At 37.1% G+C, this 25,353-nt stretch overlaps 1 protein-coding gene across 1 annotated transcript; it reads left to right on the top strand.

The window, feature by feature from the left end:
• Nucleotides 1-21: 21 nt before the first annotated feature.
• snx7 (sorting nexin 7) lies at nucleotides 22-24,581 on the top strand. Its single transcript, XM_087789149.1, has 9 exons — nucleotides 22-189; nucleotides 882-1,058; nucleotides 4,499-4,609; nucleotides 5,639-5,797; nucleotides 7,496-7,694; nucleotides 9,236-9,435; nucleotides 11,115-11,201; nucleotides 12,918-13,070; nucleotides 23,340-24,581. The coding sequence occupies exons 1-9, from the start codon at nucleotides 106-108 to the stop codon at nucleotides 23,397-23,399; spliced, it is 1,230 nt and encodes a 409-aa protein (XP_087645275.1). The 5' UTR covers nucleotides 22-105; the 3' UTR covers nucleotides 23,400-24,581.
• The last annotated feature ends 772 nt before the right edge of the window (nucleotides 24,582-25,353 follow it).

Raw genomic sequence — 25,353 nt, 5'->3', positions numbered from 1 at the left:
TTCCGGAAGTTCTTCTCGCGTGTGTTGTTGCGAGCTGAAGTTATCCAGTAACTTTTCATCTTCCGTGTCACAAGCGTTTTATTGGAAAAAGTCACAGGGGGTGAGATGAGCGAAGAGCCGGCACCGGCGGATTTCCCAGAACACATGTTGGACCTGGACGAGGACGAAGACTTGGAAGTGTTCAGTCAGGTAAAAAAAAAACAAAAAAAAACATCTTCCGGGACTCTTGTTGTGACGTTTATGGCTCAGAGTCTGAGCCTCAGATTCTTCCTGCAACTCGATCAAGTGACGGATGAGATCACGATTAACTCCTCAGTGTTTCCTCACAACTAACATCGTTTTAAAGACACACAGGAAACACTATTTAAACGAACGTTGTTGATGAATGTAGCAGCTGTTTGTGTTCTAGTTCTTGCAATTGTCAGTGTGTACATACTAGTGTTGTCACCTGGGTGTGTGTATTTATATTTGGACTTAACGTTAAGACTCAATACCGGTGGAGTCGATCCACTTCTAGTTGCAACTTGAAGTAGATCCTGGTGCCTCTATTCCTGGTGACTTATTAGAACTATTGGTCTTGGTTTTATCAAGGTACTGACCTCGTTCAGGTCCAGACCACTGTGACCTGACCTGCAGGTTTCATCAGGATTTTCACACAGACGTCTGTCTTTAGACTGAAGGATCTGAATAACATCCGTGGTAACAAACCCCTCACTTTATTTAGAGTCACACACACCAACACACATAATCCCCAACACACACACCAACACACATACACACCAACAGACACCCCTACACACAGAGGCACTCAATGACACACTCTTGTTCCTCTGCCTTGCATCTTAAAAATGTTAAAACGATGAAACCGTTTCTCGTCCCAGAATATGTCTCTGGCGGACGGAGGTCCGATGCCCAACTCTCCCGGCTCCATGGTCAACCATTACCAGCTGGAAGAGGAGGCCCCCGTCGGAGCGAAGGACCTCTTCATCACCGTGGACAATCCGGAAAGCCATGTCACAGCCATTGAGACTTACATCACGTATCGAGTCTTGACCCAGGTGTGGAATTCAATTTTGAATTTTTGATGATTGCAACTATGGCAGAAATACAATGAATTAAACATTATTTTTTGTTTTCGGTTACTTCTATTTAATATTTATTGTATGTGTTTATATATTTGTATTGTCTCTATTTGCATAATGGTATCTATATTTGCTCAAAAGAAAAAATAAGAATGAGATACAATGAAATTATGTTTCGTTGGAAAGATCCATTTTGTCTAAAGAAATGTAGGTATAATTGAATATAAATAAAAAATGGCAAAGTAAAATGAATTATTTAAATGTTTTCATTTGGTAAAAACAATGTATTTTGTAATAAATAGATTAAAAGAGGGGAATATGTTGCATTCTTTGCAAACAAAATAAACGTATGGCAATGTTATTTAAAAATTGACTTTAAAAACAATTTCAGATGGAATGTTAGTCACAACCAAAATAACACGAATAAGCTCCTTGTACTTTTTCACTCTATCTTGAAAATGCAATTAAAATACTAGTTTGCTCACACATAGACACAAAAATACAACTGCAGAATTAAAGAAAATGTCTTAATAAAATTTGTTTTGTGCCACTGCAGTAATCACATTCGCTCTATTTATAAAAATAAAACCTTTTTTTCCCAACACAATACCAGTAAATCTGAAGGTTTGTTTGATGATGCTTTCATCCATTCAAACATCCTCTCTTCTGTGAGGACCTTTTTTACCTTCCTCACCTTCCTGCAATTGTTATTAATCTATTAAAATTCTACGCACACAACAAAGTGGTACAGCCTTGCTGAACTGTCGATGTTTGCTGCGAATGTCCCGAGGCTGTTGGGAGGATCCGGGTCTCCTCTGCAGCGAAGTAGCTCAAGGCTAAATCCCCTCCTGGTGATTCTGTGATGGCGTCATTGTGATCGCTGGTGGTCACTTACACAGTGCATTTAGCCACTCGGCTGTCAGCCCATAGATTACTTGTGAATAATTATTCCCAAGGCAATGTGATGTATAGAAAGAGGCGTTGAATTTCTAATCAAACTCATTGTGTGTCTGAGCCATGTTGATTCGCTGCCTCTGTTATGACCTTCGCCAGAACTTGTATGGACCCCTCCTCCAGTCTCCTCAGTGGAAAGGCTGAGATTCTCCTAGATATTGACATGATGGCATTACTCTGTTGCTGTGGATTTGTTGGCTGCACATGCCAGATGTTTAGAGTCCAGGGATCTCTTTATGTCAGGATTCCATCTTTGTAAAGAGTCGTTTGAATGTAACCACTGGGTAGATTGATGTTGCTCAGGAGCAATGTCGTTGATTTTGGAGCTTAAATCATTTATAATATCACTAATAAACGCTGATGCAAAAAAACAACAAAATAATAATATTGCAATGTTGCATATCAGTCACTAAAGTCAAATCTCTGCTTAAGTAAATTAAATGCTACCTAATTCTAGGGGTGTAAGAAAATGTGTATATATATATATAGCAATGTTTTTTATTCCTGATACTGTATTGATATTTAATAGCACTGTATGGATTACATTTTGTTCTATATATATAATTTCACACTGAAAGATTCACAGCATTTACACCAGGCTCCGGCAGCTTTTAAAAATTATGTTTGGGCTCCTTTTAGCAGAGTTTAAAGTAGATATTAACACTTCATTGTGTATTTTTTAATATGAATTAACATTTTTTGTTAATATTTTTTACTAAGCACTTTCCTACAAGCACTTTCAGATCTTTGATTAAAGAAAGTATGTATTCATTTTTGTTGCTGTAAACACCAGAAAGAAGTGTTCCTTTAAAAGGAAACAGTATATCGTTGTTCCAACGTCAGCTTACTGGCATGTTTGCCTCTTTTTGCTTCAATCGGCAGTTTTAAGGTGCAAGAGTCGTTGCAGAATTTATTGAATAGAAAAAAAGTGTTGGTCACAGCCAGCAGCACAGATTAACTCATTTTTTTTTATTTCATTGACTACTCATGGACGGATGCAATATAATGAAGTCTCTATCGACTGGGTCTCGAATGTCAATCGAGGTAAAGTTATTTTGTGATTAAATATCGTTATCGCTTCATCATCAAACCTTCTATATTATTCAAATAAAGCTCATGTTAGTTGAGGTCAAAAAACATCTTTCAATATTCACTAGTGTGAATGTGTGTGTGTTTGCATTTGCAGCTGTAGTTGATCAAGTTCGTTCTTCGGACCCTAGAGCCTAAGTGTTGGTTTGAGTTACTCTTGTCTGTCTCATCACCTCAACCTGTTCTCTGGTAGTTCTTTTACGTCTATTGTCAGAATAAACTGCTGGTGCAAAAGTTGTTCCAAAGGAATTCAAACACCCTCAAAGTACATTCTTCAGAATCTCAACGATTACCATTGAAAGGCTTCTGTTAATGAGTAACTGACATTTTTATAGGTCAGATTTACAGTAAGTGACGGTGAAACATTCCACCATTATGAGTTTTATTTTATTTTAATGTTTTCAGCTATTGCCGCCCATGAACCTTGCTCTGCTCATAACAATATACTTAAACACATCTTCAATAAAATATAAAATCCATTTTTTGAAGCAGCCTTAACTATCATATTGAGTTTTTATCTTAAATGATCTGCTTCACGTGTCCACGTCACCACCAAACAACTTGTACTGGACGATGGTTCAGGGACATTTATATCTAATGAAGTACCAGAATATTTACCAGGTAGAACCAGAAGCTGAAGCATCAAGTCTAAATCTTGTTCGGTAAACCAGTGTGCAAGTGGTATTTGGTAAAGTCGCCTCACTCTCTTTGCGCTTGATGGAGTCTACTGACTCCTTTAAGAAACATCTTAAGACGTTTCTATTTGTTCAGGCTTTTCCTTGATTTTCTGGAACTCCTGTGTTGCTCTCAGTTTTATCTTGACCTTTAAAGTATATACTTTATTGAATATTGTTTAAGCGCTTTGTGACCCTGGTCTGGAAAATCGCTATATAGATAAAAATTACTTACTTACTCACTGATTTTAAGATGGTTGCAGTTACACTTTTCTGACACCAGGGGGTCACTAGAAACAAGCTTCTAAAAATTGCGTATTGTTGCTTAAGTGCCTGTAGCATGTGTTAACTTTGTTGGCATTTGTTTAATTGGATTAAATGTTGTGTTTCTAGTCCAAGATATTAATCTTTATTTAATAAATATGGCTGTATTCAGTCAATATGTGTAACATCAAGAGCAAAACAACATTTTATTTCGTTTGCCAGAAAGTATGTATTTACTTGTTCAGAGTCTGTATTCTGGATTGTGCAAACCACAACCATTGTTAATGAATTCCACAAAATCAAAACTGTCCATTACTTACAAGTAGGATTTTATTCTCCAGGTAAAGCTTCACGTATCTTTCCCACTCTCGAATGCAACAACTAAGATAAATTCTTTATTCCATTTCTCCACCTGACACATGTTCTCTCTTCCAGACCACCAGGAGTGAGTTTGACTCCAGTGAGTACCAGATCCGTCGACGATACCAAGACTTCTTTTGGCTACGAAGCAAGCTAGAAGAAAACCATCCGACGCTCATTATCCACGTACGTGTGATCGCACTTGATCGTCTTCTGCTGCTATTCAGCTGCTCGTTGACATCCTTTGAACCTTCGATATTTAAAGCTTAATCATCCTCTTGAGTTAGTTCTTCTTTAGATTAGCCCTCCTGGTTCTAATCAATCTGAAGGCGGCGGTTTAGCTTTTGTTTTGAGAGGCTTTTGTCTTGTCCTTCCCAGAGTGAAGTTCAGAGAGGAGCAGTATCATTAAAAATGCTTTTATTCGCAACGAGATACAACTATTGATGATCTTTTAATTAGGTTTAACTTGTGTTTTGGCGTCCTTGTACTGTACGCAAAAAGAATACAAGAACAAACAAATAAAAACAATGAAAAATTTCAAGTAATTCAGCAACTTATTGTTGGTAAACTTGAAAACACACATTTACTGATCAGCATAAGAGGTAAATAAATCACATTATTTAAACTTAATAGTCACGTGTTAGTCTGAGTTCACGGATTCATATGTCTTTTTTGTTTTTCCTGTCCTTAGTCGTAATGTATTCTATACACCGCGTTGATGTGGGCGAGCACATGAAGCGGTGGCAGCTGTCATACTGGCTGCAGTGGGATGAGGATGTTTGTGTAGAAGAGAAATCCACAGCAGAAATAGATCATATATAATGTTTGCTCTGTGAGGAAACCTCCATCTCCGCTCTAGACACATCCACACTTGCACATGGAGGGTTTTTTTAAGAAATAAAATGTAAGTAAGTAAAGTAAAGTAAAGGTTATCTGTAAAGTGCATTTCTAGACAAGGGTCACAAAGCGCTTTAACAATCAAAAACAATACACAGTTAAAATATATACTTTAAAAGATCAAGACACATAAGATGAGAAATGTGGTCCAAGAAAATCCGGGGAAAATCCTGCACAAATAAGAATGTCTAAAGACGTTATTTGAGGGAGTCAGTCATCAAACGCAGAGGGAGAGGAAAAATGTGTGATTATTAAGACTCCAAAAGGGAGGTTCTTCAAAATAAACGTCTGATTAAATGTCACTGGTTTGTTTCGTAGCCGCTTCCAGAGAAGTTTGTGATGAAAGGGATGGTGGAACGCTTCAACGACGACTTCATCGAGACCAGGAAGAAAGCGCTACATCGCTTTCTCAACAAGATCGCCGACCATCCCATTCTGTCCAGCAGCAGCTACCTGAAGGTCTTTCTCACCGCAGAGGTCAGAATCTTCTATCGAACAAAATATCACTGTCAAATGACATTTGGAAAATAATTTACAAGAAGTTTGGCTCACAATACTCTAGGTTTAGTTTCAGAACCTTTTTTTTCCCAGCTTGACTATTGATGTTCCAACCAATTCGACATGATTGGCTGTAAGCTGCTATGCTGCCCGTCCTTCATACCGGATGGATGTGACTCTATCTCTGTGAAGCATATGGAGAATTGACAGTGAAGGGACAAATAACTAATGACAGAAATAGCTGTACAGATGCTGCAGATTATCACACAGCGTCGGTCTATTCTCTGATGTATGGAGCAATAATGATGATTATTACTGCGTGAAATATTTCTTGTTTTTCCTCATCATTCACAGCAGTCTAATATCTATATATATCTATTTGCAAAAACATAGCATTATCTTATGTTATATTATCTGCAATTGGTTAGACTATCCAATGAAAAAGTTTTTTAATCACTCCTAAAAAAGGTGATGGAGTCCTCAACTTGATTTTCTTTGCATTACTATTCGTAATTGTGGCAGATCAGAAGATTGATATATATATATGAGAACATAAAAAAAAAAAAACCTTAATAAAGGAAATTATTGTTTTAAACGGATGCAGTTCTAGTAACGTTCCGCCGTATATGAGACTAGACCCAAGTAGGGGTGAATAATAATGTGTTCTTTTATCCATATCATTAGAAAATAAAACGTCTATAAACCTTGCATTTAACACAGTGGTCTCCAACCCCCGATCCAGGGACTGGTAACGGTCTGTGAGGCATTTTTTACCAGGCTGCACAGAAAGAACAAAGATTTGCATTATTGATTATTAATGTTATAAATGCGTTTTGTTTTGACAAAAAGGCAAAATTAGCTCTTGACACGTCAAGATGCTCGTTTAGGTCATGTTTAAAAAAAAATAAAAATAAAATGTAAATTTATATATATATTACCAGACACATTGATGTCTGCTCTCGTGTGTCACTGACCATTGTTTTTAACTCAAACAAAGACAAAAAACTCACACACAGAAACGATTTCACAAAAGTGCATCTTGGAAACGGATACAATAAAGTTAAAGATTAAAGATGAGATCAATCCATTTAAAAGCACAAAGTTTCACTGTAACTTATTTATTGCATAAATTCACTGTTTACTGTTGCAGGGATTATGAGTAGAACAGGAGTATAAATGTCAATAAAAAAAGGAACTGCAGGTTATATAAATACACAAGAAACAAATTATTTTGTTTGATAGTCTTGAGGATATTTAAATGTATTTATTCCAGCACTTAAAAAAATCCCAAGTCAATGCGACTATAATAATGTTTTTTATGTCTTTTTTAAGATGCATTTGTTGAGCTTATGTTATATTTTAGGCAATAAAAACTACTCTTTTATTTGAGTGTAAGACAATGAAATCCTTTAGAAAACATTAAATATCTGTGCTGTATAAGTGAAATGTAGATAAAACGTATGTAAATACATTTGAATTTAGCATTATTTCTGACTTTATGCTATGAAGTTTGAAATCCTATCAAGACATTCCGCTGGACTCCATTTTTAAAGGTCACAATCATGCTAAGAGAACCATGTACGGCTTGATCTCATTCGCAACACGCTCACATGAGCCGTTTCAAAAGTGAGGTCCTGTTGATAGACGCTCACTCCAGATCAATTTTCTTCTTTACAGGATTTGATGCCGCACAGAAAACAGGGACCCGGGTTCCTGAGCCGAATGGGAGAGACCGTAAGAGCCGTGGCAAACTCGGTGAGAGGCGTGAGGGCTCGACCGGAGGAGTTCACCTCCATGCAGGAGTATGTGGAGGACTTTGGGAACAAAATTTCCTCTGTGGACCGGGTTACACAGAGGATCATTAAGGAGCAAAGAGGTACAGATGGAGTGCAGTGTTGGAGCGTGTTTGGTTGGAGAGCGTTTATTCAGTTAGACCCTGGAGTTCCAAACTTCTTCGAGCCACATTTGATAAAGTGAAAACTAGCGGTTGCTAAATGAATAACTTATTCATAGACATACAGGATCAAAAAGTTCAGTATTTCGGGATAAGCAGCTTTACATTCTCTGACAAAACAAAAAAAAAAGTTTACAAAAGAGGTATATGTCTACTAATACTATTCCGGGTCAGACTTTGGACCTGCCTGAGCCTGACAGTGAGTCTGGAAGTGATTTTATTTTAGCTTAAAGTATTTTTGTTAGTCTTGTTTCACACAAAGCCATGCTGCTCAGTCCTTCCACACCACCTCAAACACCAGGAGAATCATGTACTGGGAGTGTGTGCGCACTGAAAACTCACTTTTTCAGGGCAAAGTACATATATAAGAATGAAAATGGCATTTAAATGTGTGGGTTTACGACATGCATTACAGCTGGTGCCCGCACATATCTGCTGCTGCCTTCCTTTTGGACACTCGATCGTCCTGTTGAGAAGTGCACATCAGAGACACATTAATGATCAACATTGATCAGTTACGGGAGTGGAGATCCAATATTTGGACACTTTTAAGTACTGTATGTGCCTCATTCTAATCCTTGTTATTGACGACATGATTGTTTGATACCAGATTTTTATTAATCAGCCTTTTTCACACAGTTCAGAAAATGTTTTTGAAGGAATTGTTATTATACAACGAACAAAAAGAACCACATATGATCACTTCACCTTCTGAGAGTGGCAGCCAGTCTGGTCAATCAGGGTGAAGCTGAACATTCAAATTAAGGTGCATCAAGGGCCAGTTTTGATCAATGCCATCTGCTTAAAAAACACACCTCTATAAAAGTAGTATCAAAATCACATGAAAAATAGGTGTATAGAAACAGAACACACTTTTCTTAGATAAATGTAATACAAATGAACACCTGTGTGTGTTTGTTGTGCGCATTCATATTGTCGTTTATCCATGTTAACAACCCATAACTGTAACTCCGTAATGTTTAATATGAACACATAATAACTCCAAATCCAGTTTTAAATTTATGTTTTCATATTTATGATCGCACGGAGTAGAAGCCACACAATTCTTAGTACACAAGGCCTCTGGACATTGCAGTTATCAATTGAAAGGAAAACTTACTAATAAAGAAACCTGAAATCAAGTTATTTAAATCAAGTTAAAAGTTGTAGTTTGTTTCTCTGTATTAAGTTGATAAATTATTCAGGTATTTCTGCAGCTTTTATGGGATCCAAACCTTCAGCTAACTGTGGATAATGACTCTGGCCTTCATTTCCACTCTCTCGGAAAAAGGGATGTGGGGGAAATCAATCTTTAAATGTATCACAAAGATAAGAACCAAACAGTTTATTCCGTTTCAACACAGTTGTGACTCGAACAGGATATTATGGCACAACATTATTGGCTCCACTCCATGAGTTGCTCAAGTGTCTTTGGAAATAGGTGACATTTGTAAATATTGCAGAGTACCTGGATGAGCTGCAGCAGTACAGCAACACCTACTCGCTGTGGGCCGGGTCGGAGGAGCAGCTGAAGGAGCCGCTGCAGGGAGTGGCCTCTTGTGTGGAGGAGTGCAGCAAAGAGACAAAGGAGCAGGTCCAGCAAATGTCTGATGTTCTGATTCCCACCCTGCATGAGTACACGCTCTGCACCGAGACACTAAAGGTGAGCTGGATGCTGCTCATGAAGCCGCTTCAATGGTCATAGGACGGTACAAATGCTCAAGTACCAATAAGAGGATTAACTTTCAGGAAGGTTTGCTCAGCAAGTATTATTTCTAGTCTCACTTTGGATTCTTCTAAAACATTGATCAGTAATCCTTGGGTTCAGACAGAGAGATACAGACTAACTTTATATTTTGAGTTCACCACGTCAGCTCCTTCCTCTACTATTGGAGCTGTAAACAATACAAGTGAGGGCAGGTCACTGCTATATATGTTCAATTAAAAAGAAAGTTTAACTGAAAAAATAAATAAATTATTGAATTACAACTATCAAAAAAATAATGCAACTTTTGTTAATTCAATTTTATTGTTACTTGAATAAAAAAGTCAAATATAAGACTGAAATGTTGAATTCAAGTATTCAATTTTCTGACGTAAAAAATACTAAACTAGTGCTACAGACTTTTCAGAATCAATTGATGGCACCATTGTAAGTGGATTAGTAGGCAGAATTGCAGCTTTTATCTAATGTTGATGTGTAAAAACAAAACACCACATCAGCATAAAATCTGGACTTGTTTTGCAATATGTTGTCTACTGTCGGATTTAATAAACTTGTAAGAGATATTGACGCAGTATCTGTGACGTCGTGGCTTTCGTAGAAATGCTTATCCTGACTTTTCAGTTCAGGCTGTTTTTTTTGGTTGGGAGATGAAACCGCAGTTATTTAGCTCAAGGCTACTGTTAGCCTTGAGCTAAAACAAATATTGTAGAGATAGTGCAAGGTGAGGAACGGGATCTATAGCCTAGTGTTTACCGTCTGTGAGAATTGAAGCAAAAAACGTGATCACAGTCAAGTTAATGCAAAATCATAAAAACTGAAATAGAATAAAAAAGGGGGGGAAATAAAGTTTCAGTTTGTGCTGATTGTTAAAATGTTAGTGATTAATACGAAGCTCAACAGATATGGATTTGAATCCCACAAAATGTATATTTACCAAACTGTCTGTAACAACTTGTATGAGTCTGAATGCTATATTTATTTTTAATCTTTGAGGTTCACTATATCTAAATTATTTATATACGTGTCCTCTATGAAATGCTCACCAAGGAAATTCATTTAACATAATCTTTACCGTTATTGGAAAATCTCTGTTGATATCGATCATTAGAATTCATTAGTTCATCTCCAACACTGACATCTCTATAGGTCATCATGTCAGCATGTACTTTAGCCTACTTTGATTTGAGCCAACTGTCCAGTCCTATCTGGAAAAGTTGTTTATATCCGTCCATTGCTTAATGATGATACTGGATAGTGACTCGACAAAGTTGGCGGGTGATTTAGAAGCTTTTCCAATACTTGTTATTGACGTTCAACTGACCTCAAACATAATATCACTTGCCTATCGGGAAGTAATGGCCATTAATGGGGAAATAAATATTTGATTGGTATATTTGATGAGCAGACACTGCTGTGGATGCAACCTCACACATTGTTTGGTGTGTACAGAGCTTCGAATAAGAATCTTAGCTATTTATACTCTTCCATTATGTTTTTGAAGAATGAAAATAATCTACTTCTGTAGCTCTCTACAGAGCCCGGAAGGAAAAGTGTAGGAAAGTGGAAATATCTGTACTTTCAGCAGGAGATTTAAAATCTGCGCTTTCTTGTTTCAGGCTGTGATGAAACGACGAGACAACATCCAAGCGGAGTACGAAACCAAAAATGAAGCCCTGGCGTCCAAAAAAGTGGACCAGGACGCGGTGAGTTCAGTTTTTCATCTGCACACTGTGAGAAATCCTCTCTCCCTGTTGCCGCCTGTATCCCTGCAACCCAGCAGATGTGTTTGTGTGTCCGCCGTCATCTTCCGGGAGATTAGGTGTAATAAAGTGAAGCGCGGAATAGTGCATCTCCCTCAGGGGCGCCCTCAGCTCATATTTGATGGGAAGAAGTCTTCCTGGGAGGATTATCGAAATATCCAGGCTTGTTGGCTCAAGCTCAGTCCTCAGCTCAGTGGGAATAAGAGCTGTCAATATTATATACACATGGTAAGCCTGCCAGCTAATCACGGCATAATGAAAATTCCCATTCCCTCTTTCAGATGATGACTGAAAATGTCAGGGGAGAAAAAAAGGGAAAACTCAAAGTTCGAAAGCAAAGGATGAAGCTATTTTTAGGGGGGTTTAGTGTGTGTTTCTGTCTGCGTGTGGGACTTTAATGAAACACTCCCACCTCTAATGCATATTGCCTTTAACAGATCTGCACTAATGAGGATGTAAATGTCAGCGCCATTGCTTTGTTAGCATTTCCTTCACAGCTTTTGTTAAAGGAAGCATGTGGCCGCTCTCTCAGCCTAATGAGTGTCATGGAAACACACTGCTTGTCTTTCCCTTTCCGATCTGAAGTCTTTGATTTGATTTAATGATCCGTTAGTTCTCCAACACATGTGGCTCTGCTCGTGGTCACATGTCCTTCTATTCCGTACAACTCCTTATATCGCTACACACCCGTCTAAGTATATACACTATAACACGGGCACACCAACTTTACTGAGCAAAGTTATTTTCTGTACTGTTACTTTGCACATAGGTTAATGGTTATTGTAACTTTATTATTGTTGTTTTTTTTATTTTTGTTGTTGCTATATTACTCTGCGTTCTCTATTTGACCAGTTTGCTTATTCTACTAACTAACTTTTTCATTTAAGAAAAGCTGTTTTAAGACATTCACATTGTATTAAATTATAATGTGACCTATAGAAATGTTTTTATATATATATATTATCTAAATCCTTATTAATAGTAGTTTTTATAACCCTCAATTTGATTTGAATCAATTTATGAAAACATATTTTCTATATTAAAAATGATAGCTTTGTTATTTATTTTAATATTGGCATACATTTATATTCAGCCTGTTTAGATGATTTGACAACATGCTGAATAAGTAGGTTCATGTTTATAGGAATATGTTAATGTACACTAAATGCTGTTTTGTTTTTTTACCAAACTTAATTTTAATTAGTCATTTTTAAATTAAAAGCTTGTTTTCTCAAGTCTTGAATTTCAAATCATACATTTATTTGATTGTCACTTATTAAATAACAACCCAAATATTTGAAGTACTCCTAACATTAATGACTTGCATATATCATTTTAATTATAATGTTCTTTATATAGCATTTACATTTAAGTTGTTTATTTTGAGTCGCATGTGTGTATTTATATATAGAATATATGAAAAATAATATACTGTGAATATGTATATGTGTATATCTTTGTATATAAATATATATATATGTATATCTATATATATCCATCCTGATTTAATGTATCAAATGTATATATATATATATATATATATTATATATATATCTAAATATAGATGAAATTTAAATCTTACATCATAATTTCTATTGTCATTCAATCCTATTTTAGTACTAATGTGACTCATTTATTTTGCGTGTGTGTGATTTGTAGCTACAACAGGAGGTCGACGGTCTGGCCGACCGGGTGGAACTGGCCAACAACGCCCTCCGAGGAGACTGGACCCGCTGGCAGAACAGCATGAGGTCCGAGCTCAAGTCGGCCTTCGTCTCCACCGCAGAGAAGAACGTGGACTACTACGAGAAGGTACGCTTGTGACCGACAATCAATATTTCATCAAGGAAGGCTTTAGCCGAGGGTGGCTCCTCATATGAAGCAACCGCTGATTAAACAATACTTTCATTTCATTTCTATCCTAAAATCACTGTCAAACACATTTTTCTTTTCCACCTTTGACCTTCAACCCCGGTCTGAGTAAAGCTGATCCTCTCAGGACAGACGTCAGTCAACATGAGTCACAAAACTAAGATGTAATTGCTACAAAGACTCTCCTGGATTTTTCATCATGCCAGTAAAGTATCATCTTCTGGATGTTTGCCAGGAGATTGAATCAGTTTGGCCATTAATGATGGAGGCAGATTCACCTTATTCACACAGCTGTTCAAGAATCTAAAGATTCTGTTCAAATAGCAAAACAAAGGCGCATGTTTTTCTGATCAGGAAGAGAGTTCTAGATTGAGGTAACCGGGTCAACACAGAGGCCGATGCAATTAAACCTTACAGTGCTTTCAACAATGTCCCTGTTTAGAAATGGCGTCTTAGAAAATCATCACAATTGTTTGCTCAAATAGATGTTGATTTGGTGAGTTCAGGGCTGTCAGAATTTTCTGTGTTACCTACCTAAGTGTTGTGGCGGCCCAGATGTCGTGCTGGTCACAGCTCGTTCCATAAACACCTTCTGTTACTAAGATAAGGGATGAAGAGATTTTAATAGACTTTCTGAAAATGTTCATAATCATTCATGGAACAGATGGTTCTATTTTTTTAATGTCACAATGTATCTGCATCCATAAATCTTCTGAAGGTGTGAGACTTCCTGTGGTGCGGAAGGATCTGCAGTGCAAGCTCCTACTGTGTGTTGTGCAAGCAAGTTGGAATAGGCTACTGTCCCGTTAATCTTTTTGTTTTAATCCTTAATTAGATTGAATAATATTAGAGAAAAATAGTGTTCGGCTGTGTTTCAGCTGATCCATTTCCTGGACATTCATGACCTGATATCTCAAATTTCCTTTTATTAAGGTTAAAAAAACACACTTTTCTAAAGGTTTGTTTCCTCTTCTATGCTCCTTTTTTTGGGTCATCGTTAAGATGTCTACTTATTTTTCATTGCTTAAAGGAATGAGTTTTATTAATTTTAATAAAAACTATTTAAGGAATTAAATTCCACCAGCTTCCAAAAGAAATGAACACAGAAAAATGTTCCCCTCATGTGTATAAACTGCTCTCACTTGCAGCTGAGAATGCTGTTGCTTTTTTTTCCACTCCAGGAATTTGTCAGCAAAAGCCGAGGAAGCAGATGATGGCAGAATCAGGAAGTGACGGTTTTTTGAGAGTGTCAGCTGAATTTGAAACTTACTAAACAATAACTGACACTGATAAGTGAAGGGATAATAAAAGTCTGTTTACCTCATTAGTGGAACAAGATCTCCATCAGAAGTAGAAAATATTAAAGTCACGAGAGATGGAAGGCTTCTTGAACTTCTTATCTTCTTGTCTTTTTTTCCCACTACACCAACTGAGATTCTTAGCCTTCTGTTTTTCAAAATAACTCTGATTGTTCTTAGTTTTCCACTGAGTGTTTATTTTTCTTTATTTGAACGCAAAGAGTGAGTTTTTAGGACACATTTTTATCAGGGAGAAAGTCTGCATTGCCTTTTATTCCTCCTACTCATCTCTTGTCAAAGACACACCATCCAGTCTGAAAGGCGTCACTTTGATTAGTCAAATGAATTCCAAATCACTTTGCTGGGTTTTTAATGTGGTGGAAACCAGAGGTGCAGCAAACATGTCAGTACAGGAGTGGAATATAAATAAGCAGGTAGTTGATGAATATAATACTTGGAATGTTGAAATAAGAATGTTTTATTTCCAGGGACAGAAACAAGTTTTACTGAATCCTTCAAGGATCACAGTAATAGATAAATAATTTCTGCTGTTTGCAATGAAATGTGTGACAAAACATAAGTATCATGAAGTCTGTGACGAGTTCAGAGACAACGCTTGTCTAATAATTCATCTGTATCGTGAGTAGAAACCACACATCTTTCTCAGGTGACTCTGAAAGGTGTTCATTTGTGAGGTGGTTTAGTATTTCATTGAGAGTTTAATTAAGTCAATGTTCCACGTGTAAGTTGCAGTATTTTAAAAAATGCTTTAGCTCTTGACAGTTAAGTTGTGTCGGTGCCATGTTCAAGAGAAGAGCACAAAAAAGCAGAAGATCAGTCATCAGAACATGTATTTTTTATGCTTTTTTCCTGTTAACTTGAAAAGCATTTAGTCAGCACAGACCTCAGGCAAGCTGTTCATTTCTATTCATATTGTAATATAAAGGAATTCTATTGCTTTGTTTTATTTTTATGATAAGCTACATTTTTATCAATTAAAATCTTGTTAGTTTAGGTGATTCATTAGGAAGAAGTAAAGCTTCTGCTGCAGCTCTTCTTAAAATGACTCATCAATCCAGATGAATTTCAGAACACCTTTTTAATCCATTAAAACAATTCTTGTTTTGCGAGCAGATGTACGGATAAAGAGTGTGTGTCTTATTACCTACTTGGCACTACTCATTATAGGAGATGGGGTGAGACGACACTAACAATAATTTAAGCTCCTTATATCAAAGTTGCGTCAGATATTCATACAAAACACACAGGAAGTTGCTGAATCCATCTGTTTTACTGTGTTGAATGACAGTCATACCTAAATAAATGTCAGAGTAATCCCACAACATAAAGACAATGTATCAGCTGGACTTCAAAACATGTATTTACTCAAACTGATTTATCTGAGCGACAAATAAGAAGCTGTTTTCTGTAGAGCACATTTTTTCCACCAAACATTCGCGCAATTTGAAGGTCAAAGCCTATTCCTGCAACAAGTCAGTTACTCCGACTACAATCTGAATGAAAATCAGTTTTACTTTGGATTTTTGAAGGATTTGTCTTAAAAAAAGAAGCTTTCCAGTCGTTTAAACTGATGCTGGTACAAGCAGAGTGATGTTTTCTCACAGGAGGATCTTTCGGAATGATGAATGCGAGGACCTTGTACTGGAGGGCTCTACAGCAGTTAAATAAGACAATGCAGTTACCATGGTTACCATCATTACTGCTATATGGGACTCATCATTGGAGCTGCATGCTTTTCAGGCGATATGATTAGTTTGTCCTAAATTCCGTAGGCACGGATTTGAATTCCTCCTGCACTATTTTCATGTTAAAGAAACGTGATTTTATCATCTCGACTGCGTTTAAATTCCCAACGTGGTTACCGCGAGATGTTGTGCTTACTTTTCTCCACCAGATGGCGGCAGAGCCATTGAAATGGCTCGCTGAGGTCTGCATTAACACGAGTATGAATTAAGTTCACGTGACACCCTAGGGCAGAAGGTCTCTCCACCCAATCACACCCCATCAGGACGAGTCTGCATCCAGATTAACACTATATGAGATATTTTTAGCAATGACGCATCCATGCAGCACGTGTTCAAAAATTGTTAGACGTGGCTTTAGTAAATACTTCACTTTCATGTGCGTCAACATGTGCTGTGTGTGTGCTTCCTGACTACTTGTGTGTTTGCTGTTGCATTGTGTGGGACGTTTTCTAAGATGACAACAATGTCTGTTGCATTATAGCGCGTGGAAAAAGTGTAGTTGTAGATCAATATTTTTACCACCACAGTATACATTTGTTGTATTGTTGTGTCAGTGACTTTTTATTCTCTGATGTCCACTGAGGACAGATATTTGTTAGCATACAAGACAATACAAAACATAATGATACCAGTGAAAATAAGGTGTCTGCAGAGCTGACCAAATATTGTCTCTTAGTGGTTATAAAGATTGGATTTATGCCGACTTAAGAAGAGCCTTGTGCTTGTGTGCTGGTAAAACACAGACCCAATAGTTATTTGGAAGTGTAGTGTAGTTTAAGTGATAGTGGATGGAATGTTGTGGTTAGAAACATATATTTTTAAGGCAGTAGCATCCTGGAAATACATTGGTGATCTTAATAATGATAAAATGAGTGAAAGAATAAAGTAAAAAAAGTATATGTCCAAAGTTATATTTCGAGGTAAGCCTTATTTCATTTTTAAATCTGCATCAGCAACATAATTATCTGAGTTTGCTTTTATTTGAAATGTTGTATTTGTAATTAGGTTTAAATTATACTTAAAAAATATATATATTATCATAAAAGTCTTTGTTAGGCTCTGTTTGGTCCGTGCAGGCAACCTCTTCTCAAAAACACTTGAATCAGCACAATTTTTATTTTTCTGTATATTCTTTTAAAATGTTTTTTAGGCTTCATTATGTGTGTATATATTTTTTTGTTTTCAACACATTTTTTAAGATGTATTTTTTAGTAATTTAATGCATTTGTGTAGTTAATATGTTCAGCCTATGAGCATAACATTACTACATACTAATGATCACATTTTTATGAATCAAATTCTGTCACATATAAGGAGTTGTCTTGAAACTGAAAGGCACTCGGTTCCACTTGTATTGTGAGTTTCACACACATATCCCCTTAATCTTTTATTTATATTATTTGTTTGTAGAATAACTATTTAACTTTTTTTGCAAATGTGTTCCCCATCAAAATAAACTATGAATAAAAATATAATTTATGTTAAGAGTGCTTTTGCTCCCTTACCAAGAAATGTATTACTCAATTTTTTAATGTTAAAATAAATACTTTATATTATTCTTATTGTTAAATTTTGGTTGGCAGCCCTAACACTGACGGCGTCAGTAGTCGGGTGTTGAACTTTTGAATGACTGAACAACTTTAAAAAGTAAACTAAAAGAGGCAGTGGATGAATAAATGAAGTAAAGGACGCGGGGCTGTACACGGCCTCCGTGGAGGTCCTGATTTCATAGACTTTCGTCACCATCCTGTCTGGATTTGAGGGAGGAGAACTCCCAATCTTTTGGGGGGAAAATAATTCTCGGCTGTCACCCTGTCCCTGTGTGTTTTTCCTTTGGTGACTTTACAAAGTGTGCGAGTGCAACTACACTTAATGTTCCCATAAACACGGCTTTCAAGCCCAGTCAGCTTCAATCAACGCAGCACTGCGGCTGAAAAGCCAGTGCGTAGGTGGACTTTTCCTTTGTGGCGCCGCTGCCATCGGTGTGTGTAGTCATCCTCGCTGTATTTGGGTTCCTCCGCAGTGCCTCTCCCTGCGGCAGCGCTGACAAAAACACTCAGCGACCAACACTGATGCCCCCAGAAGCCCGCCTCACACTGTGTGTTTTTGTGTGTGTGTGTGTGTGTGTGTGTGTGTGCGAGGCGGCGGTCGGTAAAGCGGGCCAAACACGTGAGGCAGAAAGTTTGAGGTCGACCATGAATGAACTCCACAGTGTAAAGAGTTTACTTTTGAAAGTAGCTCGTTGATGAGCAATAAGACACAATGGACGAGTGTGTAGGTTTAAGCTGGAGTCAACAAATCATTTCTCGGTAGTCAAGCTCTTGAACAAACAAAGTTCTTTCTATCTTTTAAAGCCTTTTGTCGAATGAGTGGAAAGTGGAAACTGCTGACGTCAAACTGAGGCAGAAGAAGAAGAAATTAGGAATGTGAACTTTAAAGGAACTCATTTAAAGTCAGATTTAATTTAATTTCAATCCCTCCGCATAATGTGAATGTTACTTGGTTTTCAGATGTATTATTAACAATCTCTAAGTCGACAACTATAAACGACAATAAAAAAAGATCACATTTTAATTGTGTTACGGTCTGTGTTGTATTCTGTCGGTTTTATTTGAGAGCTAAATTCTTTGTTCTTGATGTATGAGGAGCTCTGTCAGGGGAGACCAAAAGTGGGTTTGATTGAGTGATTCAATATCTCTCCAGGTTTAAATACATGTTGAATGGCAACTAATATTAAAACCCAACTCTCTTGACTCACTCTCATGTTGAAGTTGAAGTCTTTCTGTCCAAGATGCAGTAAGTCCCTCATCATGACCATGTTTTGAACTTAGTACTTTATAAAGCTCTCCCCCGTCTGAAATCTGGGCGAACGAGAGGTTACGAAAGCGGAGCATATTATGAGCATCTTAAAACTTGAGACTTATCTTGGGGCTGCTGTCACTTTGTCATCTTGGCCTTTTAAAATATGTATTTTAACTCTGTATTGTTCTATTGTTTAAGCAGTAGTTCTCTTTTGAATGAATCCATCGTACAATAAGTACTTTAAGGTTATTTATACTTCAAGTAGATCCAACCGCGCACTGTTATAGGTCAATAAGACATTTAGAGCATCATCTGAGCACAACATCAGCGCATCACTAAAAATATAGTCTGGTAGACGGAGTGGTTTCCATGGTTTCTCTGGCAACAACAGACGCTTCCTGCATCGAAAGTTAGTGAAGAGGAAAAACCAAACGCGGAGGAACAACCACAGCCAGCGGTCCATCAGCAGCTACGTCACATTGAGATTACATCAATGATCGTCACACAATAATGCATCCGATGCATCAGCGTTTGACTCCCGGGAATGAGAGTCTGTGGAGTCAATCACTCCTGCAGAGTTACATATTGACGATTTAAAGAAACCATTATGCAGAAAGGCAGTAGAAAGATTGATCTCTTCATGTTGCAGCTACAGCTGTGACAAAAGCATCACAAATAAAGCGCAACATTATTCAGGAAATTGCACTTAATTAAACGCATACTGACATTTAAATATGTGTATTTTACATTATTGGAATCAGGCAAAAGAAGCAAACCTGTAGCAAGGCAGCTACGTTAAGCATTTAAATCTGCTCACGGTCTAGTTACTGCAGATGAAGCCATGGTGGCGCTGGGTATCAGCACCGTCGAGTGGCGAAGCTTTAACTCTCCTGATTAGAGGGTCACGATGTCAAAATATTCAGGGCGATTCAATTTAGCATTTAATTGAATTCTGAGCCACCGATGCATATTTAATGCACTTTTCTGGCCCATATTAATTGACTTGATGGGTTTGGTTTTGGCCTCGGCACGATGAGCTGGACACGTGTTTTGAACTAAATATGCCCTTTTTTCTCCTTCACACCAAAGCCCTTCAGACGTTCTCTGAAAAACACGCTAGCTAGTTCGATCACTGACGGGAACACGTTGTACTGGATCTTAAGATGGTATCTCTCTGTCAAGAATAGTTTAACCTTAAGCAGACCTGGTGATGGCACGGAAAAAAAATGTATATTTACCCAATCAGATCTAAGATTGAAATATTGTCTTTTTATTCTTAAAGGCTCAGTGTTTCACATCAGTTTCACTCTCTTCTTAGTCTCTGTATAATGACATTAATAATCTCTATTTCTCATCTTATTTTAAAAACTGGCATCTTTATAGATCAAATTAACCATCATCTACTTTCTATGCGAGGCGAGGTGAGACCAATGAATAATAAAACTAATTAAAGTACTTAGGATCGTAAAAAAAAACATCCAAGGGCGGGTATTGTCCTTCGCCTAGGGCGTCATCTTTGTCAGGGGCGCCCTGTTGGTCCCAAACATATTGTGTTACCATGGTGATTGTTTCAATATGATCCATATGAAATAAACCATCATTTTATATTACAAATATCCTCATATAGCACCCCTGTGTATTTCCAACATTTACATCACTAACAACAGGGGCCTCATGTACTAAGAAGTTCGTAGATCTTCTTCGTAATATGTCCGGAAACTGAAATCCAGAAGATGACAAAAATATTCAGATGTATGAATCTGTGCGTGACACGAACTTAGTCAGTTTTCCTTCGTACATTCCGATCAACGTAGAACTAATCGCAGACTTGTTCAGCCCTTTCCACGCCCTCATACAAATATTTAAATAATATTTAAATGAAGCATAGTCTGTGATTTTTCTCTCCGCGATCAGGACAAACGAATAAAAACAAGAATATAAACTGGTTTAACCGTTTATATTCGTTCATTTAAACATTTCTGAAATGAACAACATACTTGCATTTAAATCGTGCAGACGAGCTCCTGTGTAAATGTTTATATTTTATATACACAGTTATCAACGCAAATACTTTATTACCAGACGATCAGGGGCTTATTTGAAATGTTTAAAATTCACTTTAACAAATTAAAGATTAAAAACTTTAATAAAAGTGTAAATCAGTAACTTAAAGTGCTGAGTATTGATGATGACGATGATGAAGATGATCTGATAGTTTCATATAAATGTGTGACGCAACTGCAACCCATGCAAGTTCTTATAACATTTACAAAATAAAAACAAATGACAAATGAAAAAAACATGTGACAGTGTATTTATATAGGTGTGTTTTTCAAAGAGATGTGTTTTCAGCTGCTTTCATTCTGCAGCTTCACTTTGATCAAACGTTGTTTCACAAAAGTCTTTGTGAATTTTGTTGACTTGAAGCACAAGAAGCAAATCATTTTCTTTGTTATATTATAAAAACAAGCTCATAATTCCTCTTTTTTTTCTCAATAGTGTAAAATAGCGGATTAAAATATTCATTAAAAAATGAGCGATGTTGTCTTAATAAATACAGATCATCAATTTGGTGAATGAGAACATATTAATACTACTGTGTGTTAATTTATGATCAATATTGATCGTTAATGTAACTCTGATGTAAACATCTCAACATGACCAGTGAGGCTGACATGCATCTGAGCAGCTGATCCGGTCGTACTCGACCTACAGACCTTGTAGGAATTAAAAGCTTTTTACCTCTCTTTTCAGTATTGATACATATGGACTCTGACGTAAAAAGGTGGCTCAGCATGTTTTTTGTGCGTAAAACCCCTTAGTCCATGAGGCCCCTGGTTACTAACTCCGTAACTGCGATCCAAAAATCCAACTGAAAAGCTCTTGTGATGCTTTGCCGCCCAGGGACTCAACTGCAACTACAATATAAATCACATTTGAGGATGCAGCGACGACTGCCGTACATTTATGTTGTATGATCACTTTACGGAGCTATATGTTTGAGCAGCAGCGGTGAAAAGCCATACAAGTAAATGACAAAACCCTTCTAAAAATGAGATGGAACTACAGAACGAAACCAAAATTTTGCCTATTTCTGCACAATGAGGAATGTTTTTGTGAAAACATACCCACCACTCCTTGGCGGAGGTAACATTGTCATCAAACTTAACCCAAGCGAGGCAGCTCTCTACAGACCCGGCTGGACCGGCTTGCTGAGGAGGAGATTCTTCTTCCTGAAATAAGATTGTATTGTCATTCAGCAGGAACAGTAGCTGCCGGCTGTGTGAATGATTTATGTTGGCGCCGCTCAGATGGACAGATTATAGAAACCTCATAAGAAGCCTCATCTCGCAGACTCCGATAACACCCGTGACAAACTGCTGCTTCCCCGGTTGATGAGCAACACCATCGTGATATCAAATGAAGGAGGTTTTTTGGGGGCGACTTTTAGACTCGTGACGTGGCAGGTTTCAAAACACACCTCAATAACCGCCGTCGAGTTCGGGAACTCGTCTCTTTAGACGTCCCTGCTCTTCCACTCCGGTGATTCCTCACAACCCGCGCTTCTTACACTGACATCAAGGTGGCGCCGTTAACAGGTTCTGAAGGATTGATCTTATTGTGCGAGCCTTTTTTATAGATGCAGCCTCGCTTCGCATGAAGTGCTTCGCTGTCGGCTCTAGTTTGATACACAACCCCTGGACCTGTTACAAAATAAAAAGTTGTGACCTAAAGAAAGTTGTTGTCCCTTGACATAAACACGTCATATCTTTGTAATAAAGAGTAAAAAAAGTAGTTAAAAAAACATTAATTAGATGTATATGTTACATTGGTCTTGGCCTAAATATCGCAAACAAAAACGTAAAATAAAAGACAAACTCCTTATTAATTGTTACTTGGATTGTGTTTGTTTGTTTTACAAAATTACAAAGTATTTTTAATTATAGTTTTGTGGTCGGAATTTTTTAGTTTTGTAGCAGTGTTTCTGTTTCTGTCATTTTATTTTTGGTTGAACAATTTGGATTTGTAGTTTTGAAACTGACCGACAGGGGGCAGGATTAAACAGTAAAAGGGGGACAAGGAGCTTTTTCTCTGTCTTCATTAAAACAACCATTTCATCAACTATAGGATGGTTTTAATCTTAAAACATAAATACAGTTCATCTAACTGAAGAAATCTCTCCTTTTGTTTTGTATCATCTATCCAAAAATAAACTTTTTACTTTTTTTTCGTTGAATCGAGCTGTTTCCAGGCAACCTGCGGCAGCTTTTTTAAGAATGAGTAATAGCGTAGAGAAGATAATAATCCCTCTTAATGTTGATTTTAATGAGTTTTGTTTCCAGTGCCTGGCGGTGTGGGAGACGTTCCTGTTGTCTCAGAGGTCGGAGCCCGGCAAGCAGTAGGTGAAGGACGGTCGTCTTCGCCGCCCCTCGTCCAAAAAAAATCAAGCACAAGTCCGTGACCAAAAATAACAACCGATTTAATTCCTGCGACGCTTGAGATCAGCGGTTAAATTCTACCCGTGAGTTTGTGTTGAATTACAGTGAAAGAAGCCAAACGCTAAAAAGTTTTCTCGTCCGGTTCACTCGATTAAAGCTTCACGTAACATTTCTTTGTATTTTTTAAAGTAGTGACTAAAATAAGCTAATATGACGTGTGCTGTGACCCTGCACGATGTTAGCAACATGCTAACCAAGAAAGTATAGCTTACAAAACCGGTGCTAACACAGTTGAACGATTAGCTAGCTAAATGGCTAAAGTATTAGCATAGCTTACCATATTCACAAGTGTTTACGCTACATTTCTCCGCGCTATTGTCAAAAAAGATGGCTGAAAACAAACTCTAGTCAACGTGGTTAAACAAGTAACTGTTTTAACAGTTTTCTCTTTTGCGTTACTAGCTTGGTAGCACAAAAAATGGATAAATATTAGGGATGTTCTTCGCTAGTTAGCATCTAAAGTTGTTAGCACCATTTTGGTTAGCATTTTGCTAACTTGAATCATTTTGTGCGCTAATGTGACAACATTCTGTATTGTAAAGAAATGCCAAAAAAAAAAATATTTATACATAGAAGCCATAACATTACGACCACCCGACTGATATTTTCCTCTTTAGCACCAAAACACAGCCGCCGTAGTCTAGCGCCCTCTGTCTGGCGGGTGATGGTGTAGATGTTTTTTTTGGACGATGCACAACTGAACAATTCTTTCCTCGTGAGGTGGTCGTAATGTAATGGCGCGTCTGTCCTTAAGCACTAACTTAACGCTCGTACACACTAAGTGCCTGACGCTCGACCAAAGAAGCTTGTGTTGCCATGAAGTCCACGGTTACGTAACTCTGCACCAGATGTGGAGTTTGATCAAGTCAACGCCGAGGATGATGAGGATGATGATGATGATGTATGACTCTGGTTTCCATGGCGACGCTCACGAGAGCAGAGGAGCGACCTTGAAGTTTACATATCAGCAGTGATTTGTCGGACGTTCAGGATTCTTTCTCCGTCGCTTGTTGTTTGTCAAATCAAGAAAAAAAAGTAGAAATTGTACTTTTTTTTAAAAAAAACGTAATAAAGATTTCAGTCCAACCGTTGTTTGTTTTTATTTTGTGACTCTTTTATTTCTTCGACTCATCTGACCCGCATTTGAACGTTTTGCCTTTTTCTTCCTTTTGTTGCTCTGATTCAAATAATGTCATTAGTTGTTTTTATTTTCTTCTATCATTATTTATGGTTTCTTTGTCTTTATCGTTACTCCATTTTATGGTTTATTTTCCTTTATTTCATTCTCTTCCTGTCTTCCTTTTTTATTTCTGTTTTGTAGTTAAAAAAAAATCCTGTTTTTTTCTACGTCTTTCTTATTTTCTTCTTTTATATTTTATATTAAATTATATTTTATTTTGTGCTATTTTTTAAAGCCTTTGTTTTCTCTCTTTTTCTCTCACTATTTCATTTTTTTTGCTTGTTTTTTTCTTTTTCTTTCCATGATTCTTTTTTTTCTTCTTTTTCTCTTTTTTCAAGCTTCCCTTTATTTCTTCTTCATTTTTCTTGTTCTTTTTTCATTCTCTTCTCGTTTTCCATTTTCCTTCTGTTTTGTAATTTTCCCTTTAAAAATATTTGTTTGTTTTTTTCTACGTCTTTCTTTTTTCTTCTTTTATATTGTATATATTCAATTATATTTTAATTTATTTCGTGCCATTCTTTTAAAGAATTTAAGTTTTTTCTGACTATTATCTTCTTTTTCTTTTCTTTCCATGATTCTTTTTTTTCAAGCTTCCCTTTTCTGTCTTTTTTATTCTTCATTTGTCTTTCTATGTTTTTTTTCTTCATTTTCTGTTATCCATTTCTCATTTTCTCCTTT

This window comes from Callionymus lyra, chromosome 4 (assembly GCF_982586985.1).
Source record: "Callionymus lyra chromosome 4, fCalLyr1.hap1.1, whole genome shotgun sequence".
In the NCBI taxonomy this organism is placed as follows: domain Eukaryota; kingdom Metazoa; phylum Chordata; class Actinopteri; order Syngnathiformes; family Callionymidae; genus Callionymus; species Callionymus lyra.
Note: the sequence above shows the minus strand (reverse complement) of the source record. Positions and strands in the feature narration are given on the sequence as shown.